At 35.8% G+C, this 25,312-nt stretch overlaps 1 protein-coding gene across 3 annotated transcripts in view; it reads right to left on the reverse strand.

The window, feature by feature from the left end:
* Nucleotides 1–20,110: 20,110 nt before the first annotated feature.
* Nucleotides 20,111–25,312, reverse strand: part of gask1a (golgi associated kinase 1A) — a 63,352-nt gene continuing 58,150 nt past the window's right edge. For 2 of the 3 annotated variants that reach the window (XM_003200134.7, XM_073925818.1), the window contains exons 4-5: nucleotides 24,477–24,580; nucleotides 20,111–21,097 (exon numbers count right to left, since the gene is read on the reverse strand). In XM_003200134.7, the coding sequence (XP_003200182.2) occupies nucleotides 20,893–21,097; nucleotides 24,477–24,580 (309 nt within the window). In that variant the 3' untranslated portion in view covers nucleotides 20,111–20,892. Of the gene's footprint in view, nucleotides 21,098–22,935; nucleotides 23,022–24,476; nucleotides 24,581–25,312 lie in introns of all 3 variants that reach the window. The other variant, XM_017351462.4, reaches the window with a different exon arrangement.

Genomic DNA, 25,312 nt, shown 5'->3' on the forward strand with positions numbered 1-25,312 from the left:
GTCACTCTTTCTGCGCTCCAGCATTCTTCTGTGGAGAGAGGAGAACCTTACAGAAGAACAACCATACGTGCAGCAATCCACCAATTAGACATTTGAAGCTGACAAGATGCAAAAAAAAAAAAAAAGGAACATAACCATAAAAAAAAAAGTCTGATGGTAAATCATACCAAACGTTTACTATTTTAGGTTTGTTTATTCCGTTAGGATTACCTAAATGATTTACATTTGCTAAATGCCAGTATAATCATATATATATATAATTATTTTTTTTAGGAATTTTGTATTAATTTTCTAGACAGTCAAAAGTTTACATACATTTCTTTGTTTTTTTTTTAGTTTTGTTTTTAAACTATAACTTTGGTCAAATAATTTGGGAATCCTTCCACAAGATTCTCACAATAGTTTGAAGCATACACTCCTCCTGACAGAATTGGTTTAACTGAATCAGATTTGTAGGCTGTCTTGCTCGCACAAGCTTTTTCAACTCTGCCCACAAATTTTCTATAGGGTTGGGATCAGGGCTTTGTGATGGCCACTCCAAAACATTCACTCTGTTGTCCTTAAAGCACATTTTCACCAATTTGGCAGTATGCTTAGGGTCATGGTCTGTTTGGAAGACCCATTTGTGGCCAAGTTTTAATTTCCTGGCTGATGTCTTGAGATGTTGCTTCAGTATTTCTACATAAAGGTCTTTCTTCATGATGCCATCTATGCTGTGAAGAGAACCTCTCCTGCAGAAAAACAGCCCCACAACTGATGCTGCCGCCCCATACTTCACAGTTGGTACGGTGTTTCTAAGCTTGTATGCTTTCCCCTTTGTCCTCCAAATGTAACACTGGTCATTACGGCCAAACAGTTCAATCTTAGTCCAATCAGACCACAGGACATGTCTCCAAAAATAAGCATTTTTCCCAGAGTAATTTAGCTAATTTTAATCTGGCTTTTTTGTTGATTCTGGCTTGTTGATTTTTCCATGTTGTCACAAAAGGAAGCAGTGTGTTTGAGGTTTTCCTTAAATATTATTCTATAGTTGTGCCTCCAATTAACTCAAATGTTGTCAATTAGGCAATCGGAAGCTTCCAAAACCTTGACACCATCATCTAAGCTTTTTCAGAGGCATAATAATACTATTGTATTTAAACTTGACTTTCAAGAAAAGTTATAACAATTTCTCAAAAAAATTTTCTCTTAATATTCTGCTATTAAGCATAACAGAAACAAGTTTGATAATCCTAACTTACCTAAAAAGAGAAAAGGTTTAGTCACATTAACATCTGACTGTTTTAAAATGGTTATGCCCCTTTTTATACAGTGTATGTAAACTTCTGGTTTGAGTTGTATGTGACAGATTAGAGAAATCTGACCAAATGATATATATATAAAAATAAAAAAAAAGCGTCATGCATTTATTCCACTAACATTTAACTGCTTTATTTACCTTTAAAAATCATGTAAATTTTTTACAGTGTTGTTAAAAACAATACAATATCTCAGTCACAGTAATTTATACAGAGACTGGATTTGATTTCTCCAGGGACTTCTGAATCATTTGAAAAAAATAAAAATAAAACAATAGTAATAAGATTTATAACCACATACGGCCATTTGATGTAGATGGTTTTGAAATCACAGTGCCTGTCTTTGAAGCAAAAAATGCAACGAATCGCAACACTGAACACCAGCCCTCTCTGAGTAATACTGAAATTGCCATAATGAGTGGGATTTTCTTATAGATGTACAATATATTAATAGTCTTTTTCTTTCTAGAGTAAATATAGATTGTTAATTGGACCCTTTTTCGAAAGTAACCTACTTGTTTAAAAATGGAGGAAAGTTAAACTTTGAAGTCAGCGTTAGGTTTTATCTGAGAAGCATTTGGTCTTCCTTTGATGTTATTTGCAGATTTATTTATTTTTTATTTTTTTAAAAAGAACTTAGAATCAAAGTATCACCTGTTTATGATATATTTCATTGTAAAAATGAAAAAAAAAAAGATTTGTTCACACAAGACACCCCTTTCTTTCATCACATTTCTTTTAACACTATAATGTAATTACTTCAAAACTTGAGGTAAAAAGTAAAAGAATATATAATAAATAAATTAATTAATAAAAAATTTGAACAATAAGTAAAAGTTTACCCAGGCTTGTCAAATAATAAACAGTAATGTCTATTTACTGTGTATGAGTAATTATTAAAAAAATTAAGTAAGTACTAGAGCATATATTTTGGGACTAATTTGTATTACAGAAAATTTAGTTTACAATATATAGGTAGGCTCACACAGAATCTGTGCACACAGAAATATGCAGATGTTTGCAGATTATTAGCCCATTATTGAGTCTATGCATATACTTAAATTTATATTTATTCAGTTTTTAAATGAATTTCATTTATATTATTGTGAAATAATAATAATATTAAAATGTTCATATGATTTATTTACAATACAGTTTGTAAAGTAATATTTTCTGTCTTTTAATAGATATATTACATGAGAGACTTGCTTTGTGTACCAAATACATAAAGTTCCATAAATGCAGGAAATCCATAGATATTTGGACCGACACAGTTCTAACATTTTTGGCTCTAACACAATGGATTTGAAATGAAACTAACTGCAAAAGTGCTTTAACTGCAGTCTGTCAGCTTTAATTTGAGGGTATTTACATACAAATCAGGTTAACGGTGTAGGAATTACAACAGTTTGCATATGTGCCTCTCACTTGTTAAGGGTCCAAAATTAATTGGACAATTGACTTCTAAGCTGTTCCATGGCCAGGTGTGTGTTATTTCCTCATTATCCCAATAGCAATCAGCAGATAAACGCTCCAGAGTTTATTTCAAGTCTGCTATTTGCATTTGGAATCTGATACTGTCAACTCTCAAGATGAGATCCAAAGAGCTGTCACTATCAGTCAAGCAAGCCATCATTAGGCTGAAAAAACAAAACAAACTCATCAGAATAACCCATCCCTGGGAAACATCCATACACACTTATTCACAGACATAGACTACAGAAAATTTTAGCCCACCCAATTCACCTGTACGGCATGTCTTTGGACTGTGGGGGAAACTGGAGCACCTGGAAGAAACCCACGCGAATACAGGGAGAACGTGCAAACTCCACACAGAAATGCCAACTGACCCAGCCAAAGCTCGAACCAGTGACCTCCTTGCTATCAGGCAACAGCACTACCTACTGCGCCACTGCGTCACCCCTCCATTATTTCCAATTGTTTTGATTTCGACAATAAACGTAATACATATACAATAATACATAGTAATACATAACCACATTTAGAATTACCAGGATGGATTTATTTATTTACTTTTGGCCTGACCACATCGAATGCACTTTTACGTTTCGAAAACGTTAGGCGCACGTCACTGCCTTTTTCGTTGACAAGAAAAAATAAAGTGCGGTGTGCTTTTTATGTCACCAGGCAGCGACTGAATCAGCTGTGTATTGTGCGCGAGTGTTGCTGCTGATATGGGTATAATTTTAATATTTAATAATACTGTGATATTTCAAGATTTGTGAGTCATGCAGCATCAGATAACTCAAAACATCAACCACAAGTCTGTAGTTGTCTCGACAACACAAACACAGAAGGCAACTCAACGGAAACCCCGCCTCTGCTTTCATTTGATTGGAGAATGAAAAAGACAACTACAGATATTTACCGATATCACTGTGTGAAAGGGGCTATTGATTGATTGATATTGATTGATAGCAACCCCTGCTGAAAAATCCAGCTTAAACCAGCCTAGGCTGGTGGGCTGGTTTTAGCTGGTAGACCAAGCTGGTTTTAGAGGGGTTTTGGCCAGGCTGGTTTCCAGCTATTTCCAGCCAGGTTTTAGCTGGTCAGGCTGGGAAATGACCAGCTAAAACCAGCTTGACCAGCCTAGCCAAGCTGGGAGTCCAGCTATATCCAGCTTAAACCAGGCTGGTCAAGCTGGTTTTAGCTAGATCTGGCTGGTCATTTTCCAGCCTGACCAGCTAAGACCAGACTAGAAATGGCTGGAAACCAGCCTGGAAATGGCCAAAACCCCTCTAAAACAGGCTGGTCAACCAGCTAAAACCAGCCAACCAGCCTAGGCTGGATTAAGCTGGATTTTTCAGCAGGGACCTGTCATTTGAAGGCCAAAAGTCTAGCATCTGTACAATGAATCTAGCAAATTTCCTACAATTGTCACAACATAGGCTCATTCTGAAAACGTAGTCCTATATACGTTTCTGGAGACCGCAAATTATGCTGCCAGAGGTACGTATGGATTTAATTTTTTAAACGAACGCTACAGGGTGGTATGATACCATTCCTTTTCACGCTTACCAGCTGGCTGCTTACCTTAGCATGGACAACTTTCCCACTGTAACCAGTTTGTCCCGTTAAGTCATCATGTACGTCGGCTGACTTGAGATGCAGTTGACCACGACGATGGGGTTTGAGTTTGTTGAAGAACGGTTTCAGAAAGCAGGTAAGACAAAAACAGAATCCAAAAAAAAAAAAAAATAGACAATTAAATAAAATTCAATAAATTAAATAAAAGAATGTGGTAAAATCTGAAAATTTATTAAAAATCAAACGAGGGCTTTTCTTTTTTTGGATTACTTTTGAAAATTGTTGATTGGGTTAAGGAAAGTGGGTGGCGGGTCAATCAATAAAATTGGTTGGGTTTAGGGAAGGAGGAGGGTGGGTTAGTCGATTAATCCATCAGTCAAACAGTCATTCAGCAGCGGCCTCTGGTGGGTTTATGCAAGAACAGCAGGCGTGAATGGCACTTGGGAGAGAAATTTAAAATGAAAAAGCGTACAGGGCACCCTTCGTGGATTTGTGAAAACAAAAAATGCAAAAATATGTACTTCCTGGTACATATTTGGCGCTCTCCAGAAATGTATATAGAGGTACGTTTCCAGAATGAGCCTGGGTTGGATATTCTCCTGTTATCTCAACATGAGATCCAGGTTTAAAGTGAGCCTTTGCTTGCCGTATAAACTCTCATTAAAAGCTGTGGAACGAAAGAGAGAGGGCAGCCAAATGACACTCTCTCTCCTGTTGCTGTCACATCTTTACACCTGAGACAACAGCCTCAAGTAGGATCTGTCAATCACATCGTCACAATGAGCCTGAGAGGCTGCCCGGAGCTGCCTGCTCATTGTCATGGCAACGTTCCAAGGTGAGGACCTTAAGGACTCTGTTTTGCGTCAGAGAGACTCACCAGAGGGCAGAGCTCTTGCACAACACAATATTTCTGAACAGATAAGTGACATAGCAACATCTTTGTGGAGCTAGAGTACACCCTGTGAGTTTGGTATCTGATGGTAAAACAAGCGACGACTGGAAACATGTCGTCTTTATGGATAATGGATTGAGGCTCATGTTTAATTCCCAATTAATTAACATTTAAACAGCCATTAGCTAGGAGACACACTACGGTGAATGTAACTAGAGGGGAATTCTATGAATTATATAAAAGTGAAGAGTGTAATTTCTCCACGATCAGCACTGCCAAGCCGAGCTGCTAAATCATCTTATAGTGAGCAAAACAGGCCAGCTCGTTTTATTGGTTTAGACCATTTTTATGATGCCTTTAAAGTTTTATTTGCATTTAAAGTGTTGTTAAAGAAAGTATGAGAACATGGAAATTACATGCCATCTTTACAAATGTGCTTGGTGTTATTTTCTTCAACCCAGGCTCATTCTGAAAACGTAGTCACGTGGAAACAGAGAAATATGTCCAGGGAGGTACGTATTTTTGTAGTCCTTGTTTTCGCGAGTGGCTGTTATGTTTGCTTTTTTGTATCTCAAATGTCTCTTGCGCGTGCCATTCGCGCCCGCGCTGTTCTCACGTAAACTCACCAGAGGCCGCTGTCGACTGACTGAATGATTGACTGGACAACTGGCCAATCGACTGACTCACCTTTCTTCTTTACTAAACCCAACCAATTTTACCCTTTGACCCACCCATCCGCTTACTTCCCTAAACCCAACCGATGGTTTACAAAAGCCGTACAGAAAAATAAAATCCCTCGTCTGATTTTTACCACGTTTTCTAATTTCATTCTCACCCTGTTGTTCACTCCTTCATTTTATTTTTGGGATTTTGTTTTTGTCTTACCTGATTTCTGGAACTGCTCTTCCCCGGACTCAAATCCGGGTCAGCTCCTCTCTGCGTCTCAAGTTCGCCGATGTATACGACAGGCTAACTAGACAAATTGGTTGCAGTGGGAAAGCCCTCCACACGGAGGTAAGCGGTCAGCCGGTAAGGGCCAAAAAGAACAGCGTCATACTACCCCGTAGCGTTCGCTTAAAAAAGTTAAATGCAGCCATACGTACCTCTGGCTATGATTTGCGTTCTCCAGAAAGGTCTGCGGGACTACCTTTTCAGAATGAGCCTGTGTTGATTTTCTTTATGATATGTTGGCTTGCATTACTCGTTTAGAACATCCACTGCAGCGTTATGCAAGATAAGTAATATTATGAATGATGTCACATAATTATTGTTATTAGAATTATATTTTTATTGTATTCTTTTTTCAACCTATATTGTGAAGTCTGAAGTAAAGATTGTCAGGGTGACATGTCTTATGACATCAAAATTAAAACAATCCCAATTTAAAGTATTAGGGAACACTTTAATTCATTATTATTGTTAACACCAACAATATTATTAATAATAACAGCACCAACAATAAAATCACTACTACAACTAGTACTACTGTGATTGAGATGGTGGCATTCATTCATTCATTTTCTTTTTTGCATATAACTTTATTAATCGGGGGTCACGACTAGTGGAGCACCTAGATGAAACTCACATGAACACGGGAAGACCCCTGATAAATAAAGGGGCTAAGTCGAAGGAAAATGAATGAACTACTACTACTATTACTACTACTAATAATGATAATACCAATAATACAATTACTACTTCTGCTACTAATACTACTAATAACAACACAACAACAACTACTTACAATATTAAAACCATCTATACTACAATTACTCTTAGCAATAATAATTTGGTAATAATAACACCAACAAAAATACAATTGAATACTAATTGCAATAATACAACAACTACTTTTACCAATAATTATAATACCAACAATAACACAATTACTACCACGGCTTATATTGTACCAGAACAAATCTAACAACCTCTGAAATCTAATCCGGCACCTCATTTTAAACCCCCCCCCCCTCACCTCCTCCTATGCATCCCCGCTCTTCACTTTCTTTCACGATTCACCAACTCTCTTCGTCCATGACTACTTTTTTCTGCAGTTTTTGTTTTAACAAATCCACTAGAGGCCGATGTATACGCTGTGTCATTCGCACCTGCTGTTCTTATGTAAATCCACCAGAGGTCAGTGTCGACTGAGAGTGACCTCTTTTTCTCCAAAACCCAACCAATAGTGTTTTCAAAAGCACTACCTACTACTACTACTAATAATAATATCAACAATAATATGATTACTCCTATTACTACTACTACTAATAACAATAATAACAGTAATCAAAATCTCTATCAAAATAATGTGATGGGTAGCAAAAACAGTCTAAGAAAGCCACAAGTTCTTATGAAATATGTCAGACAGAGACAAACTGTTTAAAAAATATAAATAGTCGTCTCAAGCCAGTCAAAACAAATGCATGGATGCAGACATATCCTACTTTTTATGAAAATAAAGTTTCTACACTGTCCTATGAAAAACGACCTTGAACATGACAGTCTGTTTGCCGCTGTACAGCTCTCCAGACGAGGGTTAATAGGATAATCATGTCTTAAATAAATCACCAGCAACATGGAAAGAAGAGACAGCAGAGATAGCGGCCTGCTCTGAGCTCTCAGTGTGCCAAGACCAACTGTAGTGGTGCTTTTAAAATGTATCACGAAGTGTATGTATTTAAAAGAAACATCTTCTAGTTGGCTAATCGAAATTTCAGCACCCATTACTTCAGCTTCATTTCATATGCGTAAAGTTAAAGTCAAAATTATCAGCCCTCTTAAAAGTAGCTTTTTTTCTTTTTCAAATATTTACCAACTGATGTTTAACATGTGTTACATGTGGTAATTATTACTTTTCAACCAAGGCTCATTCTGATGATGTAGCCATATATATATATATTTCTGGAGAGCACCAGCATCTCTCCCAGGAGCTTTGCTTTTTTGCAGTTTTTGTTTTCATGAGTCCACCAGAGGTCGCTGTGTATGCTTTTTACGGTGTCAAATTTCTCTTGCGAGTGCCTGCTGATCTCACAAAAATCCATCAGAGACCGCTGTCGACTGACTGACTGACCAACTGACTGATACCCCCACTCTCCTCCTTCCCTAAACCCAACCAATAGTTTTTAAAAGCATGGGTTGACTCGCCTACACACTTCCCTAAACCCAACTGACAGTGTTTTCAAAAGCAATCCAGAAAAAGAAAAGCCTTTGCCTGATTTTTACCACGTTTTTAAATTTTACCACATTCTCACCCTGTTATTTACTTGTTTATTTATTTTTTTTGCTTTTGTTTTTGTCTTACCTGCTTTCTGGAACTGTTCTTCACCAGACTCAACCCTCGTTGTCATGGTCAACTTCTCTGTGTCTCAAGTCCATGGCGAGCTACTGGGCAACAGTGGGGTAACAGCGGTAAATCCGTCCATATGGAGGTAAGCGGTCAGCTGGTAAACATCATACCGCCCCGTAGCGTTCGTTTTAAAGATGAAATGCAGCCATAAGTACTTCTGGCGACATAATTCGCGATTTCCAGAAATGTATATAGGATTATGTTTCAATTGATCTTGTTTGTCTTTTTTCCTTTTCAGTTTTTGTTGATTTGGTGACGTCAGCTTTTAAAACAGAGGGAAGCGGACTTCACAATCTCGCTTTTATACTCACCTTTTGACATCTGTTTAGACTGGGGAGTCCCAACCTGTTTAGGTTTGTTTGGTTGTTATTTATTAGGTTGTCAGGCTCCCCATCTCTTGTAATTTTAGATTGTTTTGCTGATTATGTTAATAAATAATTTAGTTAGAGCACTTTGGCTGTGGTTTATTTATGTTACGTTGTCTTAGGATTACAAGTGTTGTTAAATAGGGACCGTAACATAATTGGGGGCTCGTCCGGGATCAGAACAGGAGACTTCTTGCACCCAAAGCGAGAATCATACCCCTTGAATTTTTCACAGTATTCCTATAAAATTAGTTTCTTCTGGAGAACGTCTTATTTCTTTTATTTTGGCTAGAGTAAAAGCAGTTTTTGTTTAATGATTTGCCATATTAGAAAAACTTGCCTAATAAATCTAGTTAAGCCTTTAAATGTCACTTTAAGCTAAATGCTAGTGTCTTGAAAATATCTAGTAAAATATTATGTACTGTCTTCATGGCAAAGATAAAAGAAATCAGTTATTAGCAGTGTTGGGCACGTTTCTTTAAAAAAAAGTAATTAGTTACAGTTACAAGTTGCTTCTCACAAATAGTAACTAATTACCATGGTAAGTAACTATCGCGTTACTTAAAAAAATCGAATTTGTCAAATGACAAAAATATTAAAAGAATACAAAACATTGTACACTAATCTACACTATTTTAATGTTTCAATGTGAGAGACAACGGCAGCATGTCCTCAACTATATATCTAGATATTAGTTTGTTTAATTCTGTCTAACAAGTGTTAAGTTAAAAATTAAGTTTTAGTTCCTTTGATGTTGTGACTTTGTCTCCCCCTTTGGTAGCAGAGCTCACGTTATCACCTAAGTAGCCACTAATTTTGTGGCAGCATGTGACGACATGAGGTGTTTCAATAGGATTAGAATTACTTGACACAGACACAGAAAGTCTCTTTTTTTTCCTGGGCAGAAGTTGCACGATACATCAACATTCATCATTGATACGACAAGCCTATCATCACGTTCTCAGTTACATCACGTTCACAGACACACCAATCATCATCACTGGTTGTTTATGTTTCCCGCCCCAGCCTCGAACACACACACACCACAGAGAAAGAGAGGTGCTATGGCTGAAAAATACGCTGCTATCATAAAAACCGCTTCAGTGTTCACAATTTTGGTAACGTTACAACATTTTATTGTCAGTAACGTTAACTTATAATTAGAAATTTGTTATAAAAATATTATGTTTAGATCTGGGTCATGGCACCATTTTTTGAGGCACATCATGCGCATATATTCTGGCAGTGCTCAAGAATTAATAGTTTTTGGGAAATGGTGCACTCCACCATCAATGATATTTATATTATTTATCTTTATATTCCTAGATCATTTGAAGTGCTTTATCTGGGAGATACTCCTATCAATCTTAAAAAGGAAGATAAATATCTATTGAAGATATTTTTGGCAACAAGTAAAAAAGCTATAACCTGGAAATGTTATAATGAAGAGACACTAACTAAAGATGAATAGTTCAAATTTATAGCCGAAGTTAAGGAAATAGAAAAAATGACTTGCTCTTCGATTACAATTAGAGACCTTTAAAAGAAATGGAGTAAATGGCTGGCTTTCTCCTCGATGACAATATAATTATTTATAAATGCACACTTACATAATTCTAGAGGTTGTGTTTCACTGTGAAAATATGTTTGGCAACCTTTTATTATGTTTTATTTTATACTTATTTATTTAAAATTTTTTTGATGAGGGTAATTTAATACTTTTATACATGTATGTATATGGATATACATGTGTGGAATGGATGTACTTGCCTATATAAGTATGTATACATATGTATATGTATGTATATATGTATTATTTTTTTTATTTGTTTGTTTTGTTCCCACTGGTTACATGTTTCTAAAAAAATCAATAAAAACTAAGTTAGAAAAAAATATAAATAAACAAAAATATTATGTTTAGAAATGTGTTGAAAAAAATGTCTTTGCGTTAAAAAACTTTGGGGGAAAATTTACAGGCCGGCTAATAATTCAGGACGCTGATAATTCTGACTTTAACATGATATCTTAACATCATATAAAGAGTTCATTCAAAAATGTCTCAATACCATCTAAAATTTTCTTCTAAAATGAGCATTTTCTCCTCTGTTGACTTTTATGGCAAATAATTGGTTATTTTCATTGCATTTAAAGTAAAAAAAATAACTGAACATGAACAAAGAGAAAAAAGCTTGTTTTAGAAAAAAAAATAGAAGAATAGCATAATAGAATAGAAAAATGGAAGAAAAATCTTTGCATCTGAACTCTTCATATTTATACTTTTTACCCATAGATCTGTGTGACATTTGGTACAATGTCTTCAGTAATAGGAAAGGTAAGCGCTTTGCCAGTGCAGGGGTTGATTTGAAAGTTGGCAAATGAAACAGAGTTAGTTAATTCTTTCCAGAGAGCAATGAGTTTAAGACTTAATGAGCTGTACTGCTTGTAAAAATAACATTTTGTTCCCCGGTACTTTCCAAAGGATAACACACTCTCATAGCAGATGCAGTAGAAGCGTTGGCATAGATTAATTATTTTTATTATTTCAAACACATGATTGTTTAATTTATTTATTTATTTATTTCTGTGGAAGATGTTCAAATTTTAATGGCATGGATATGAAGCTGAAAAACAAGAAGTGCTTCTCTTTTTACAGCTTACTATATTTGGGCTGTGTAGACATCTATTGTACAAATACAATGATGTGAAAAAAGTGTTTGCCCCCTTACTGATTTGCTTTTTTTGTATGTTTGTCACATTTTAATGTTTAAGTTCCTCAAACAAATGTAAATATTAGTCAAAGATACCACAAGTAAACATGTGGCGCAGTTTTTAAATTAAGGCTTTTAGTATTAGGGGGAAAACAAAATCCGGAAAATTGCTGGGTTCCACACAATCGATTTTGTGTTGGGAAATATCAAGGAATTAACCAGACACACAACGTCATAATACATTCATATTAGCTTAAATTTAGGTCGCAAGCATCTAAGCACAACGTTATTTTGATGTCCAATAACTATGTGAAATGACGTTGATATTTTTTTAAATTTTAGGTTGTGTCGGTAAATGACCAAAATCTAGTTGAGCCAACATCTTAAACCAACGTCAGATTGATGTCAATTACTGACATTTCTTCGTCAGGTATGGCAACCAAATTCCAGCGTCTGATAGACGTCATATTGGTAACGTCCACAAAACGTAAAGTTTAATTTAATTTAATAATTTGTTGTTTAAAGGTTGTGTTAAAAAGTAACTAAAATGCAATGTCCGTCTGACATTGGACATTGACCTCGGCCTGACGTTGGGTTCTGACATCAACATGATTTTCATTTCCAAACAAAATGCAACGTCCAACGATGTTGATGTACAACATCAATCTCATGTCATATTGCGTGTGAAAGCATATCTTATGCCCAAAGATGTATGGTAACAAAGTAGAACTACTTTACTACTGTATCTAAGTACTAACAGGCTGTATGTGTACTCTACTAGAGTGTTGTTTTTTCTCCTTCTTCCACTTACACTTCAGTACATATTTTCGATGTGTTTAATACTTTTACTCCGATAGATTTTTGATGTGCTGTATCGTTACTCGTTAATAGGGGTGTCAAAATGATTGATCGGTTCAGTGATAGATAATAACCGGTTATTATGTGCTGACATTCTTTATCTCCTATGCACGATGTCGCAATACTATGAAGAAGGAGGCGAGAGGGTGTAACTAACGCTCTTACTACAAGGAAGGCAGCACAACACACAAGCTGCTATTTCACTACTACGAAGAATTGCTGTCAAACTCCATCTTTACTTCTTTCTCTCTCACTTTGGACATTTGACCCGCTGGCGTGTTTGTGAGGTAACTTTTCCTCTCCTCTCGGCTGTTAAAGCGATACTTGTGGATCCAGACACCACCGTGCCTGAGGTGCAAGTTTTCTCCACTGTGTCTTTTACGGATTATCTGTGATAACCGCGTATTGTGTGCATATAGACTGTAACCGCAGCTGTTCTTCCTGCCATCGGTGAACAGAGCTTTCATTTCTAAAGCCGATCGCAGCCCTTTCTGTTGAGCAGGTGAAGACAATAACCAATCATAGGGGTGTAAGACCTCGTCTGTCAGCGCTCAAAAAGAAAGCGGGAGAATATTTAAATTAGTTTATTTGCTGTAAATGCTCATGCTGTCTGTGCATGTGTTGGAGTTTTGTTTGATACATTCAGAAGGAGTGTCTTCTTTTTGAGCAGGATTTAAATTAAAGGTACAGTTCATTGTGTTGATCTTACTGCTGTAATAAAGAACACAATTGTATTACAATAATATATAAACAAAACTATATTTATAGATTTTATTAAAATGTTCTGCGTTGTGAAAAAAAAAATCTAATTTTGCATGGAAAGCATCATCAATGCACCGGGATATCGAATTGAACCAAATCGATGGCATGATAAGTGTAACCGAACCAAACTGTGAGACCAGTGTAGATTCAGTGTAGGTTCTATCTTCTCTCTCCTGAAATTCACCACCAGCTCCTTGGTTTTTTATTAATCAGACGTTGACTCGACATAGTTTTTCGTTAGGTCTTAAACTTTAGTCTTGAACTTACAAACAGTCTGCAAGTACCTGAGAACAATGAAACACATTGATCATGTAGTTTTCAGTCACACTCATGGGAAAGTCATATTCAATTCGTTTAGTTTTGCCTTTATTCGTTTTTGATTTCAGTCATGACATAAAGCACAAGTCTTCAACACATGATTTACAACACGTTTTTAAACATAATAGTTTAACTATCTCATTTCTAATAACTACTTTTTTAAATCTTTGCCATATAGTGACAGTCAGTGCATAATATGTTACTATTTTGCTAGATAGTTGTATTCAGACAAAGTTCCTTTGTGTTCTATAGTCTTTGATTCAGATTAAAATGTAATTTAAAGACTTCACTAGGTTATGTTAACAAGGAAAGTTAAAATTATTAGTCAAGTCATTGTATAACTGGTTTGCTGTGTAGACAATCAAAAATACACAGTCAATATTTCTTAAAGAGGCTGATAATACTGACATTAACATTTTCTTTTTATTAAAAACTGCTTTTATTCAATACAAACTGAAAGAAATAAGCTGTTTTATGACTCCAAATGAATTATTTTTTGTTTTATAGGAAATGCTGTGAAGATTTCTTTGTTTTTTTTTTAAAGATCATTTTAAATTAAAGGGCGGGCAAAAAAAAATGACTTCAACTGCATCTGTTAAAGTTTGCGGGAGCGAAAATGTGCCTTGATGTACTTGAATGTTAGAAATGTGTTAAGTTACTTGTCAAATAAATTAACAGAATTTTGAGTTTAAGTTATTTAATTATCTTGTTTATGAATACTGCAGAGTAATGCATGAAAAAAAAAATGACTTTGAATAATTGTTTAAGTAGTTTGTGATGTTATAGTGTGCCCCCTAAAAGCAATAGTGGCCCCTGCCCAGCCGCCCTAGTCAGTCTGGTCTAGAACCGCCACTGGAACTCTTGTGACTCATGTTGTAGTTAAAGTTAGTTTATGATTAGCGCATGCTTTAACTCATTCATTTACAATAAAGTAATGTTTACATAATAATACATCATTATACATGTACTGTTATTGTAAAGTGTTACCGTAAAAACTATTAACTATTAACAATAAACTTTTATAGTGAGTATTAGATTTATTAAAGTGTGTTAAAATATTAGTTTTTTAACAGATTAAAAAGACCCTACTTTTATCCACATACTTGTTTGTTTCTCTTTTGTGTTTCAGCCTCACTCTCCTCCTTTCTTTCTAATTACACTTAATTTAATCCCTCTCCTGTCTAACATTAATTAAAATGATGTTTATATTAAATGGATGCATGCCAGAATTAACACATGGCAGAGGCTCACAGTCTTCTAAGAAACCCCCTCGCATGGTCCAGCCAATAATTGCTTGGTCCAGTCAGATCTCTTGCCTAATGATGAGAGAGGATGTCGTTTTATATTTCATCCCTTTTTTTTTATCCTGACCTTGTAAGATAACCGCGATCAAGTTGCATTTATTTATAAATTGCTAAACCATGGTCTTGGCAGGAAATTAAAAATTTGTTACCTTTGGGATTTAGATCTGGGAATACTTAAGAACGTAGACGCACTGGGGCGCTGTTTTTGCACATGTCAGTGTTTTTGAATAGATTACATAAAAAAAGAACAGTAATCTTGATGAACTATACATCAGTCTAGAGCTACAACATTTAAGCAGCCATTGTGGCTAGTTGTTTTCAATGGGAAGCTTATGAAGAATGCATTTGCTATTTTTGTGTAAGTTGTACAGAAAACGCTTATTAGATTGAAGTAATTATGATTGTAATAACTAGGAATGTCCCGATCAGGTTTTTTTGCCCTCGAGTCCGAGTCATTTGATTTTGAGTATCTACTGATACCGAAACCTGATCTGAAAAAAAAAAGTATAAAGAAGAGCGAAGAAACAGACCCAGGATGTTTCCTATTTTTTATTTAACTGATCGTATTTTAACAATCAACAACTCTGTTTGTTTGTTGTGTTAAAAGTAGCTTTTTCCTTTCCACCTCTTGCAATCCCAAGTTTTCATATCTACACTGTAAAAAACGCAGGGTTCCACACAATTCATTCATGTTGTCCCAACACAAACTGATTAAGCTAACCTAACACTTTTAACAAATTTATGTGTATTTAACATAAAAAATTAAGTTGTCTCAATAAAATCCCAAGAATTGTGTTGTTTCAGCTTATTTTAAAAAAGTAGTTTGAATAAAAGTGATTTATATTATTTATTCAATTTCCCAATAAATTATATTTTATTAACGTCTACCCCAACCCTAAACCCAGCCTTCACAGTAATGTAAAAACTGTAGTCGTATTTAGTATTATTTATGTTATTTATTAAATTAACCAATAAATTGTTTTTGATAAAGTCTACCCCAACCCCAACCCTAAACCAAACCGTCACGGTAAGGTATAAACAGTAGTTGTACCGAGTATTATTTTTGTTATCTATTACATTTCACATTTATTGTATCTTAATAAAGTTTACCCCTACCCCAACCCTAAATCCAATCATCACAGTAACGTAAAACCAGTAGTCGTACTGAGTATTATTTATTAAATTACCCAATAAATTGTAATTTTTAACGTCTACCTCTACCCTAACCCCAACCTTAACCCCAACCTTAAACCCAACCGTCACAATAACGTTAAAACAGTAGTCGTACCGAGTATTATTTATATTATTTAATAAATTACCTGATAAATTGTTTTTCATTACATTTACCTTCATCCCAACCCTAAACCCAATAATCACAGTAACGTCAAAACAGTAGTTGTACAGGGTATTATATTTATTATATATTAAATTTCCCAAAGTTAATTTTTTTTTACGTCTACCCCTACCCCAACCCTAAACCCAACCTTTACGGTGACGTAAAAACAGTAGTCGTATCGAATATTATTTATTAAATTACCCAATAAATTGTCATTTTTAACGTCTACCTCCACCCTAACCCCAACCTTAAACCCAACCGTCACAGTAACGTAAAAACAGTGGTCGTACCGAATATTATTTATGTTATTTAATAAATTACCTGATAAATTGTTTTTTATTAACGCCTACCTTCACCCCAACCCTAAAGCCAATCGTCACAGTAACGTAAAAACAGAAGTTGTACTGGGTATTATATATGTTATCTATTAAATTACCCAATAAATTGTATTTTTTTTTACGTAGTCGTATCGAGTATTACTTATTAAATTACCAGATAAATTGTAATTTTTAACGTCTACCCCCACCCTAACCCCAACCTTAAACCCAACTGTCACAGTAACATAAAAACAGGAGATGTACTGGGTATTATATATGTTATCTATTAAATTACCCAATAAATTGTTTTTTATTAACGCCTACCTTCACCCCAACCCTAAAGCCAATCGTCACAGTAACGTAAAAACAGGAGTTGTACTGGGTATTATATATGTTATCTATTAAATTACCCAATAAATTGTATTTTTTTTAACGTAGTCGTATCGAGTATTAATTATTAAAATACCCAATAAATTGTCATTTTTAACGTCTACCTCCACCCTAACCCCAACCTTAAACCCAATCGTCACAGTAACGTAAAAACAGTAGTCGTACCGAGTATTATTTATGTTATTTAATAAATTACCTGATAAATTGTTTTTTTATTAACGCCTACCTTCATACCAACCCTAAAGCCAATCGTCACAGTAACGTAAAAACAGAAGTTGTACTGGGAATTATATATGTTATCTATTAAATTACCCAATAAATTGTATTTTTTTTACGTAGTCGTATCGAGTATTACTTATTAAATTACCAGATAAATTGTCGGTGACATAAAAACAGTAGTTGTACCGAGTATTATTTATTTGTTTTTTGGTTTGAGTGGCAGTTTTAGGCATGAGCAATATGGGCGATCGCCCAGGGCGGCATCTTGCTGGGGTCATCAAAGTAAGCTTTGAGAGATACAATTTACTTTATGCAAATCTATTAATTTAGAGTGGCAATCCCAGAATAAAGACTCCTTATGCCATTCACATTTGGCATCTTTTGCACCAGCAAGTGTGTTATTCTCCATGTTCAACCCAAACAAGAGTGGTTAAAGCAAACATGCGCACAGAAAACCATTCCCGTGCTGCTACTGCTCTTGTTTATATGCACGCCAGTAAAATATGCGCTGATCATGCGCCGTGAACCCGGAGTAAAAGCCTTTTCTGTTACTTTTATGATACAAGGTGTCAATACACAGCAAGTTTTGTAAGTTGACCAAACTAAGGCTTACAATATGATGATGATCTTATTTTGACTAAGCATGGCTATGAAGCAGAAGGAAGGGGCAGTTGGGGGGCGTACTTTATGTGGGGTGATTCACCCATGGTGCCATTTTAGCTAGAACCGCCACTGATTGGTTTTGTTGGAATTTTGTCTTTAGAGACACATGATGGCATATTTTACCCACCTTTTCATACAATACTCAACAATATCCTTGCAGTTTGAAATATAATATTGAGTCATCAAGTATATAAAAGATCCGTGCATTCAGCATTTATGCTAAACAAATCCAGTGTTTTCAGGGGTTAAAATGTCTCCGCTGTTTTGGTGAACTCTTTTCCCAAATCTAAAAAGAAGCAGTGAAAGCTACTTTGAAGTGAAATTGGAAGCAGAACACAGGCAGGAGGCTCTGGCCCACATTAGGCAAATGTAAATGAGACCTGTGGGAATTTAAACTGGATGAAAGGAAGATTTAATGTTTCGCTGATATCATTTATTTTTCTCCCTTGGCGTGCTCCTAATCTCCGAAAGCGCGATCAGTATGAGGCTTATAGGAAGTGACAAGATCAGCTCACGAACAGATGGGCTTGATATTGCCACTTTAAACCACTGCTTCCGTCTCTGTTCATTTGATTTGAAGAACTGATTTCTGTTCAGTGTGTCTTTGAATCATTATAAAGTTTGCAGCTTAAACATATATGGAAAGACACAAAGTGCAAAACTACATTGATGTGCGCAAAATAAACGTACTGTTCAAAAATCTGTAACACTTTAAAATAACTATCCGTTATAAGTAGTTAATAGATCATTAGTAAACTGTTAGTTAATGAGTTATAAATGACTTGTTAAATAAAAGTTAATAGTTTGTTAATTATTTATAATTGTGCCTTATAAATAGCCAATAGATTAATTACAAGCTGTTAGTAAACAAATTATAAATGACTTGTTAACTGTATTTTAATGATTTATAATCATACCTAATAAATTAGTAATAGATCATGAACAAGCTGTTATTAAAATTACTTACTAATGACTTGTTAAGTATCAGTTAATAATTTATATATGCTATTGGGACGTTTTTCTAAAGTTGCAGCTATTCTTCATTTATTAACTGTTAGTAAATGAGGAATAGTTGCAACTTTAGAATAACATCCAAATAACACACATAAGCCAATAACTAACACAACTAATATATTACTTCACACTTTACAGATCAGTTGTTCATAGTTTGTTAACCATCTACTAATATGAGTGAAACTTTTTAGAACAATAAATGGATTGAACAAGTTCAAGCTACAGAAATTTGATGGGATATTGGGATATTTAAAATATACTTTTTTATACCTTAACTTTGTTCCACTCATAGGCTTTTCTGTGTGCTGTATTTTACCAAAGAAACTCCACAGACGAAATGTCGAACATTGTGTTTAACGTATAGAAACACATACTGAGCCATCACGTCATGGCAGAACAGCAGTATACAACACAATACAAACCCATGAGGTTTGGGCACTTTTATATATTAGTTAAGTGCTAGTTATTAGCTTGTGTATGTTATTGGGACGTTATTCTAGTTGCAACTATTTCTCATTTACTAACAGCTTGTTCATGATCTATTACTAATTTATTAAGTATAGTTATGAATCATTAAAATACAGTGGTCATTTATAACTTGTTAACTAACAGCTTGTAAGTTATCTATTGGCTATCTATAAGGCACAGTTATAAATAATTAACAAACTATTAATATTTATTTAACAAGTCATTTATAACTCAGTAACTAACAGTTTATTAATGATCTATTAACTACTTATAACGGATAGTTATTCTAAAGTGTTACCCAAAAATCTTACATACAACTTTTTTTCCAAGACAAAATTCAAATGATAAATATTTTTTGATAAAATGATAAAATGTTTGGAGTGTTTTATTTCCCACCTTGTTTGTCCCACTTCTCAAGAAAGGTTTTGCACACATAGGTAACCCTGTCCTTTCTTTAGTCAAGTCCTTATAACTGTGCATTAAATATAAAATATCTTCAAATAATTTGTATTGCCTAAACTATCTGTGATGGCGATGTGCAGAGGTTCTATTTTAAAAGCCATTTCAATTCATGTGACACTGTGGCTAAACTACAATGATAACACCACCTCAGATACTAAATACGTGCTTTATTCTGCACTAAATGTTACCAGTATGAGGTTGATTCACATTTTATGAGACTTTTATTGCCGTACTGAAAATGCCAGCAGATAATTTACCCCAGATCTGGAAAATAATATAACTAGCAAGTAAAGAGTGAATGAATGAATGCTAGTGCTGATTCGGTGCAAACCAACAACATAAGTTACTCAGCAATGTACTTTTAATAATGTTAATGCAATTTAATACTTATTCATTAGATTCTAAACACATTTGTTAGGAGTATAGTGCTTTTGAATGGTTGACATTTAAATGCTTTTGTCATCAAATGCAGGGTTCCACACAATTCATTCATGTTATGCCAACCCAAATAGATTAGGTTCCCATCTTGCATTAAACATACGACAATTAAATTGTTTAAAAACACTCAAGAATTGTTGTTACAGCTCATTTTAAATTAGTAGTTTGAATCATTTGTGTGTGTGTGTGTGTGTGTGTGTGTGTGTGTGTGTTGCTTGTCAATGTAATATTGTTTCGTCACATGTTGTTAGGACACCATGTTTGAGTGTCCAGTCAAACAGCACATTTACTTTTAGCACTAAAATAAAAAAATAGCTTGTGTTGATTTTTTTTTTTGCATTGTATCTGGTTAGGACATGGTGCAGGTCTCTTCACAGTGATGGCCCTCTACATGAGTCCTGCTCTGCAAATGACCATCTGGGATTTCTTCTCTCAGACACTGAGAGCATCAGTTAATCACAGTTCAAGGACTGTCAAGTCTGATTAGGGAAATCGCCTCAAAAATCCATGCAAATATACTGCTTCCTCTTATTTCAGCCAACTAACATGCTTTGCTTGACTTTCTAAACAGCACAGCAAACATATTTGAGACAAGCATATAAATGAATTTAGACGATTGAAATTAATTCCATTAATGTTCCTGTCATCTGGGAATTCATTATTTGGTTATTTCCAACATCAGAGAGTTATAGATCTCTGTTTAACCGAAGATTCTTCTCTTGTATGTGCCGGAGCAAGGCCTTGGCTCTTTGTTCTGTGTGCTGGATGAGGGATTTAAGTCCGGACGCCTCTTCTCTGCTCAGCCAGAATTCCTGATCCACAGACAGGGAGTGAAGGAGCATCTTCTCCAGACATCCCGACTGCAGAACTGAAACAGCCTTCTCAGGAAACCTGTCGGATCACAATTACACAGACCATTTGAATATTTGGATCAGTTGGGACACTGCTTTTTTTACCCCAAAGTAACAGGTGGTAGTTTGGAGCCGGTGACAATATTTGGTCCCACTTTATATTAAGTGTCCCTAACTACTATGTACTTACATCAAAAAATAAAATAAAAATAAAAAATACAAGGTACTTACTGTGTTTATAATGTATTCGTGACCATTTTTGGTGCTTTTGAGTTGAGATAGAGGTTGGGTTATGGACAGGTTTGATGGCATGGGTAGGTTTAAGGGTAGGTTAAGGTGTAAGGGATGGTCAAAAGTGTATTTACAAATGTAATTACAAAAGTTAATTACAGATGTAATTGCATACATGTATTTAATCAAGCATAAGTACACAGTAAATACATGTATTTGCACAACAAGTACATTGTAACAAACTATTAATTCCTATGTAAGTACATATTAGTTAAGGCCACTTAATATAAAGTGGGACCCAATATTTACATTCAAAAATGCCAATTAAACTTATGTGCAAAACTGGAATATTGCATAAATCATTTGTGACTGAAGCTCTATTTCCATCCAATGGGTCAAAGAGAACAAAATCGTCACTTCCTAATTGTTGCAACCCGGGCTCATTGTGGAAACGTGGTCCCGCGGACGTTTCTGGAGACCGCGGAATACATCCCGGAGGGTACGTACGGCTGCAGTTTTTGTTTTCGCGAATCAGCCAATTCGATGTTCTCGCGTGAACCTGCCAGAGGCCGCTGTCCGACTGACCGGATGATTGACTGCGCAAACTGGCCAATCGGCCGACTCGCCCTCCTCCTTCCCTGAACCCGACCAATTTTACCGATCGACCTGCCCTGCCCGCCCGCCGTCCAAAAAAATAAAAGCCCTGATTTTTTTTAATTCACCGCGTTTTCGGATTTCGCCGTGTTCTCACCCTGTCACGAAACTCGTTCACTTAATTTTTGAGATTCTGTTTTTGTCTTACCTTATTGCTGGAGCTGCTCTTCCCCAGACTCGAAACCGGTCGCCGTGGTCGACCCCTCTCCGCATTTCGAGCCTGCCGACATTACACGCTGAGCTGAGTGGACAAACGGGTTGCAGCGGAGAAGCCCTCCACAAGGAGGTAAGGCAAGCGCGAAAGGGAACAGCGTCACACCGCCCCGCAGCGTTCGCTTGAAAAATATAAACGCGGCCGTACGTACCCCCGGGACGTACGCCGCTGTCTCCAGAAACGTCCACGGGACTACGTTTTCAGAATGAGCTTGGGTTGGATTGTTAGGTCCCATGTGGGACCTGTTTGTATGTGTCTTGTGATTTGCAGAGCCTGCATGATGATTGCAGATTGGTGGGTGGGTCATCTCACCTGAGACCCATTGTGTGGTGTTTATAAGGAGTCCGGCATTCTGTCTGGAGAGGAGCTCGATTAGCCGGACATCTCTGCTTGGCGCTTTTGATTTATTTTAGTTTGTGTTTGGATCATGAGCTCGGTACACTACCCTACACATGCTTTTCACTACTGACTTTCACTTATACTGACTTTGATTGCTTTAAATTCTTTTGTTAATTATACGTTTTGTTAATAAATCATTTCTCTTTTTAATTTACCTGGTCCGTATAGTCTCTCTAATGTTGCAACTTTGAGCTGCTTGTAACACTGATAAACTAGGAAAAGAAATAAAAAAGGAAAATGGAATTTGCTGTAGTAGGAGAAGACACCGTGGGCCTTTTTTCTTTATATAATAAACAACTTAGGGGTTCGAAATCGCTCTTTGAGAGCGCAAATACTACAAAACTTTATGATGGACTTTGGATAAGGCATTTTACAATTACCAATTAAACATTCAGACTTGTGAAATGTGGTCAGTCCGCTGGTTGGTCTATTAATGCTGTCCGTTTCATTTTTGTTCTCACAAGATCTGTCAAAACAAAATCATATGACTTTTTTTATTGCATTCTGGAATTTATTTGGTAAATGTGTTTTCAACATTTATTAAACAAAGCAAATTCACGTGTTCATGCAGCATGCAATAATTTGCAAAGACACAGATTACAAGCGGAAATAATGTGCTCATTCAGCTTGACTAAATTGCATAGACACAGATTACAAGTGGAAATAATGTGTTTGTGAAGTGCATCAGTTTGTAAAGACTGATAATAACGTGTTCAGCTTTGTGTTCTGCTTTTTCAAAAATGCCACTTAAAACTATTTCTTTTCATTCAACACAATCTCACTGCTAGTTCGTATTAATTTGTACAATTCCGCTGAAAGGTAGATTCCCAGGAACACCCCTGCTCTACACAGATCCCTTTGGCCAGTCTGAACAACTGCCCAACCCTGTAGCTCTGCCTTTATGCTGTTGTGCCAGATAAAAACTGATGCCCAGGTTGAGCCTATTTTCTCCCAAGGTTTGAATAAATGAGTTGGTGGAGTTTTGGTTCCTCACCACTCTTGCCCCTGGCTTGCTTGGTTGGGATCGGTGGAGTTGCCCTTCAGTAGATTGTCCTTCAATGATCACATTCATATTGACCTGAACTGAGTCTAGAACTAGAATGTGCTAGCATTCTGTGTGACCTGCCAAATATGTCCCACAAAGGGAAATATTCTTCTAGCATTTATTTTAATTTTTCCTGTTCATCTATGTAAAGCTGCTTTGATAAAATCAACATTGTGCTAAGTGCTATTCTCTGACACAGTTTGATGTCTTGCGCTGTGGCTGAAATTGTAAACTGTATAGTTGGTACTACAGTTGGTAAGTACTTCAAAACTATTAAAAAGTTATGTTGTATATAGGATGCGTTAAATTTGGACATACTATGTACATCCGTTAACATATACTGAAAAAATGTTGTCTGCAAACTATTTATTTGTGTTAAATTTATACAAACTAATCAAATTTAATAATATTCAACTTAATTCCTTTGCTTAAATTCAGCCCAAATAAATTGTTTACAATCACTTAATGTAAAAAAAATGAGTAAATCCAAGGAATCATGTTTGTATTTTTTTTTTCACTGTAGTTAACAACCGTTGTCACTGTTATGTGACCTACAGCACTAGTTACATTTTTACAAATCACTTATCTCTCCCCATGGCACTCCAGGACCAAGAAACACTGTTCAGGGTTACTTTAAAATTATGTTGAAAAAAATCGCAACTGAAATCTGCAGGAAGTATTCCAGGAGCAGGGTATGCATGTCACTGTTGAAACACTTTTTCTCAACACAAATCAATTAAGCTAATTGGTTTTGACATTTTTAGGTTGATTAAACATAAAACAATCAAGCTGTCCCTCAAAATCTCAAGAATTCTTTGGTTTCAACTTACTGTAAATGGTTTTGAGTGCAGTATAGTCATACATTTTAATACTTACTCATCAATACCTTCAACCAGTCTGAAGTTTAAATTGTCATGTGGTTGATGAGGTCTTCCTGCATTATCAATAAAAACCAGTTTGGATGGTTCTGTCTTCCGAACCTGCAAATAGAGGTTATACTATTTTAAATAAATTCAGACTCTTATTTATGGCTCATTTCAGAATTGCCGGTACATTTCAAACATTTTCTTTTTTTCTTAAACTCGAACGACATACAAGAAAGAAACCATTGATACAAGGCAGGATGGATCCATGCTTTCATGTTGTTGATGCCAAATTCTGACCCTACCATTCAAATGTTGCAGTATAAATCGAGACTCATCAAACCAGGCAACGTTTTCTCAATCTTCTATTGTCCAGCTTTGTTTCAACACTTTCCTGTTCTTTGCTGACAGGAGTGGCACCCGGTGTGGTCTTCTGCTGCTGTAGCCCATCTGCCTCAAGGTTGGACGTGTTCAGAGATGCTCTTCATAACTCAGTTGTAACAAGTGGTTATTTGAGACATTGAAGCCCTTCTATCAGCTCAAACCAGTTTGGCCATTCTCCTCTGACGGTTGATGGTTGTGCGTGAAAATCCTAGTAGATCAGCAGTTTCTGAAATACTCAGACCAGCCCATCTGGCACCAACAACCATGCCATGTTTAAAGTCACTTAAATTACCTTTTTTCCCAATTCTGATGCACAGGTTGAACTGCGGCAGATCATCTTGACCATACCTACATGCCTAACTGCATTGAGTTGCTGCCATGTGATTGGCTGATTAGAAATTTTCATTAACAAGCAGTTGTACCAAATAAAGTGGTTGGTAAATGTGTATATGATTAGCAGATATC

This window comes from Danio rerio, chromosome 16 (assembly GCF_049306965.1).
Source record: "Danio rerio strain Tuebingen ecotype United States chromosome 16, GRCz12tu, whole genome shotgun sequence".
Taxonomy (NCBI): domain Eukaryota; kingdom Metazoa; phylum Chordata; class Actinopteri; order Cypriniformes; family Danionidae; genus Danio; species Danio rerio.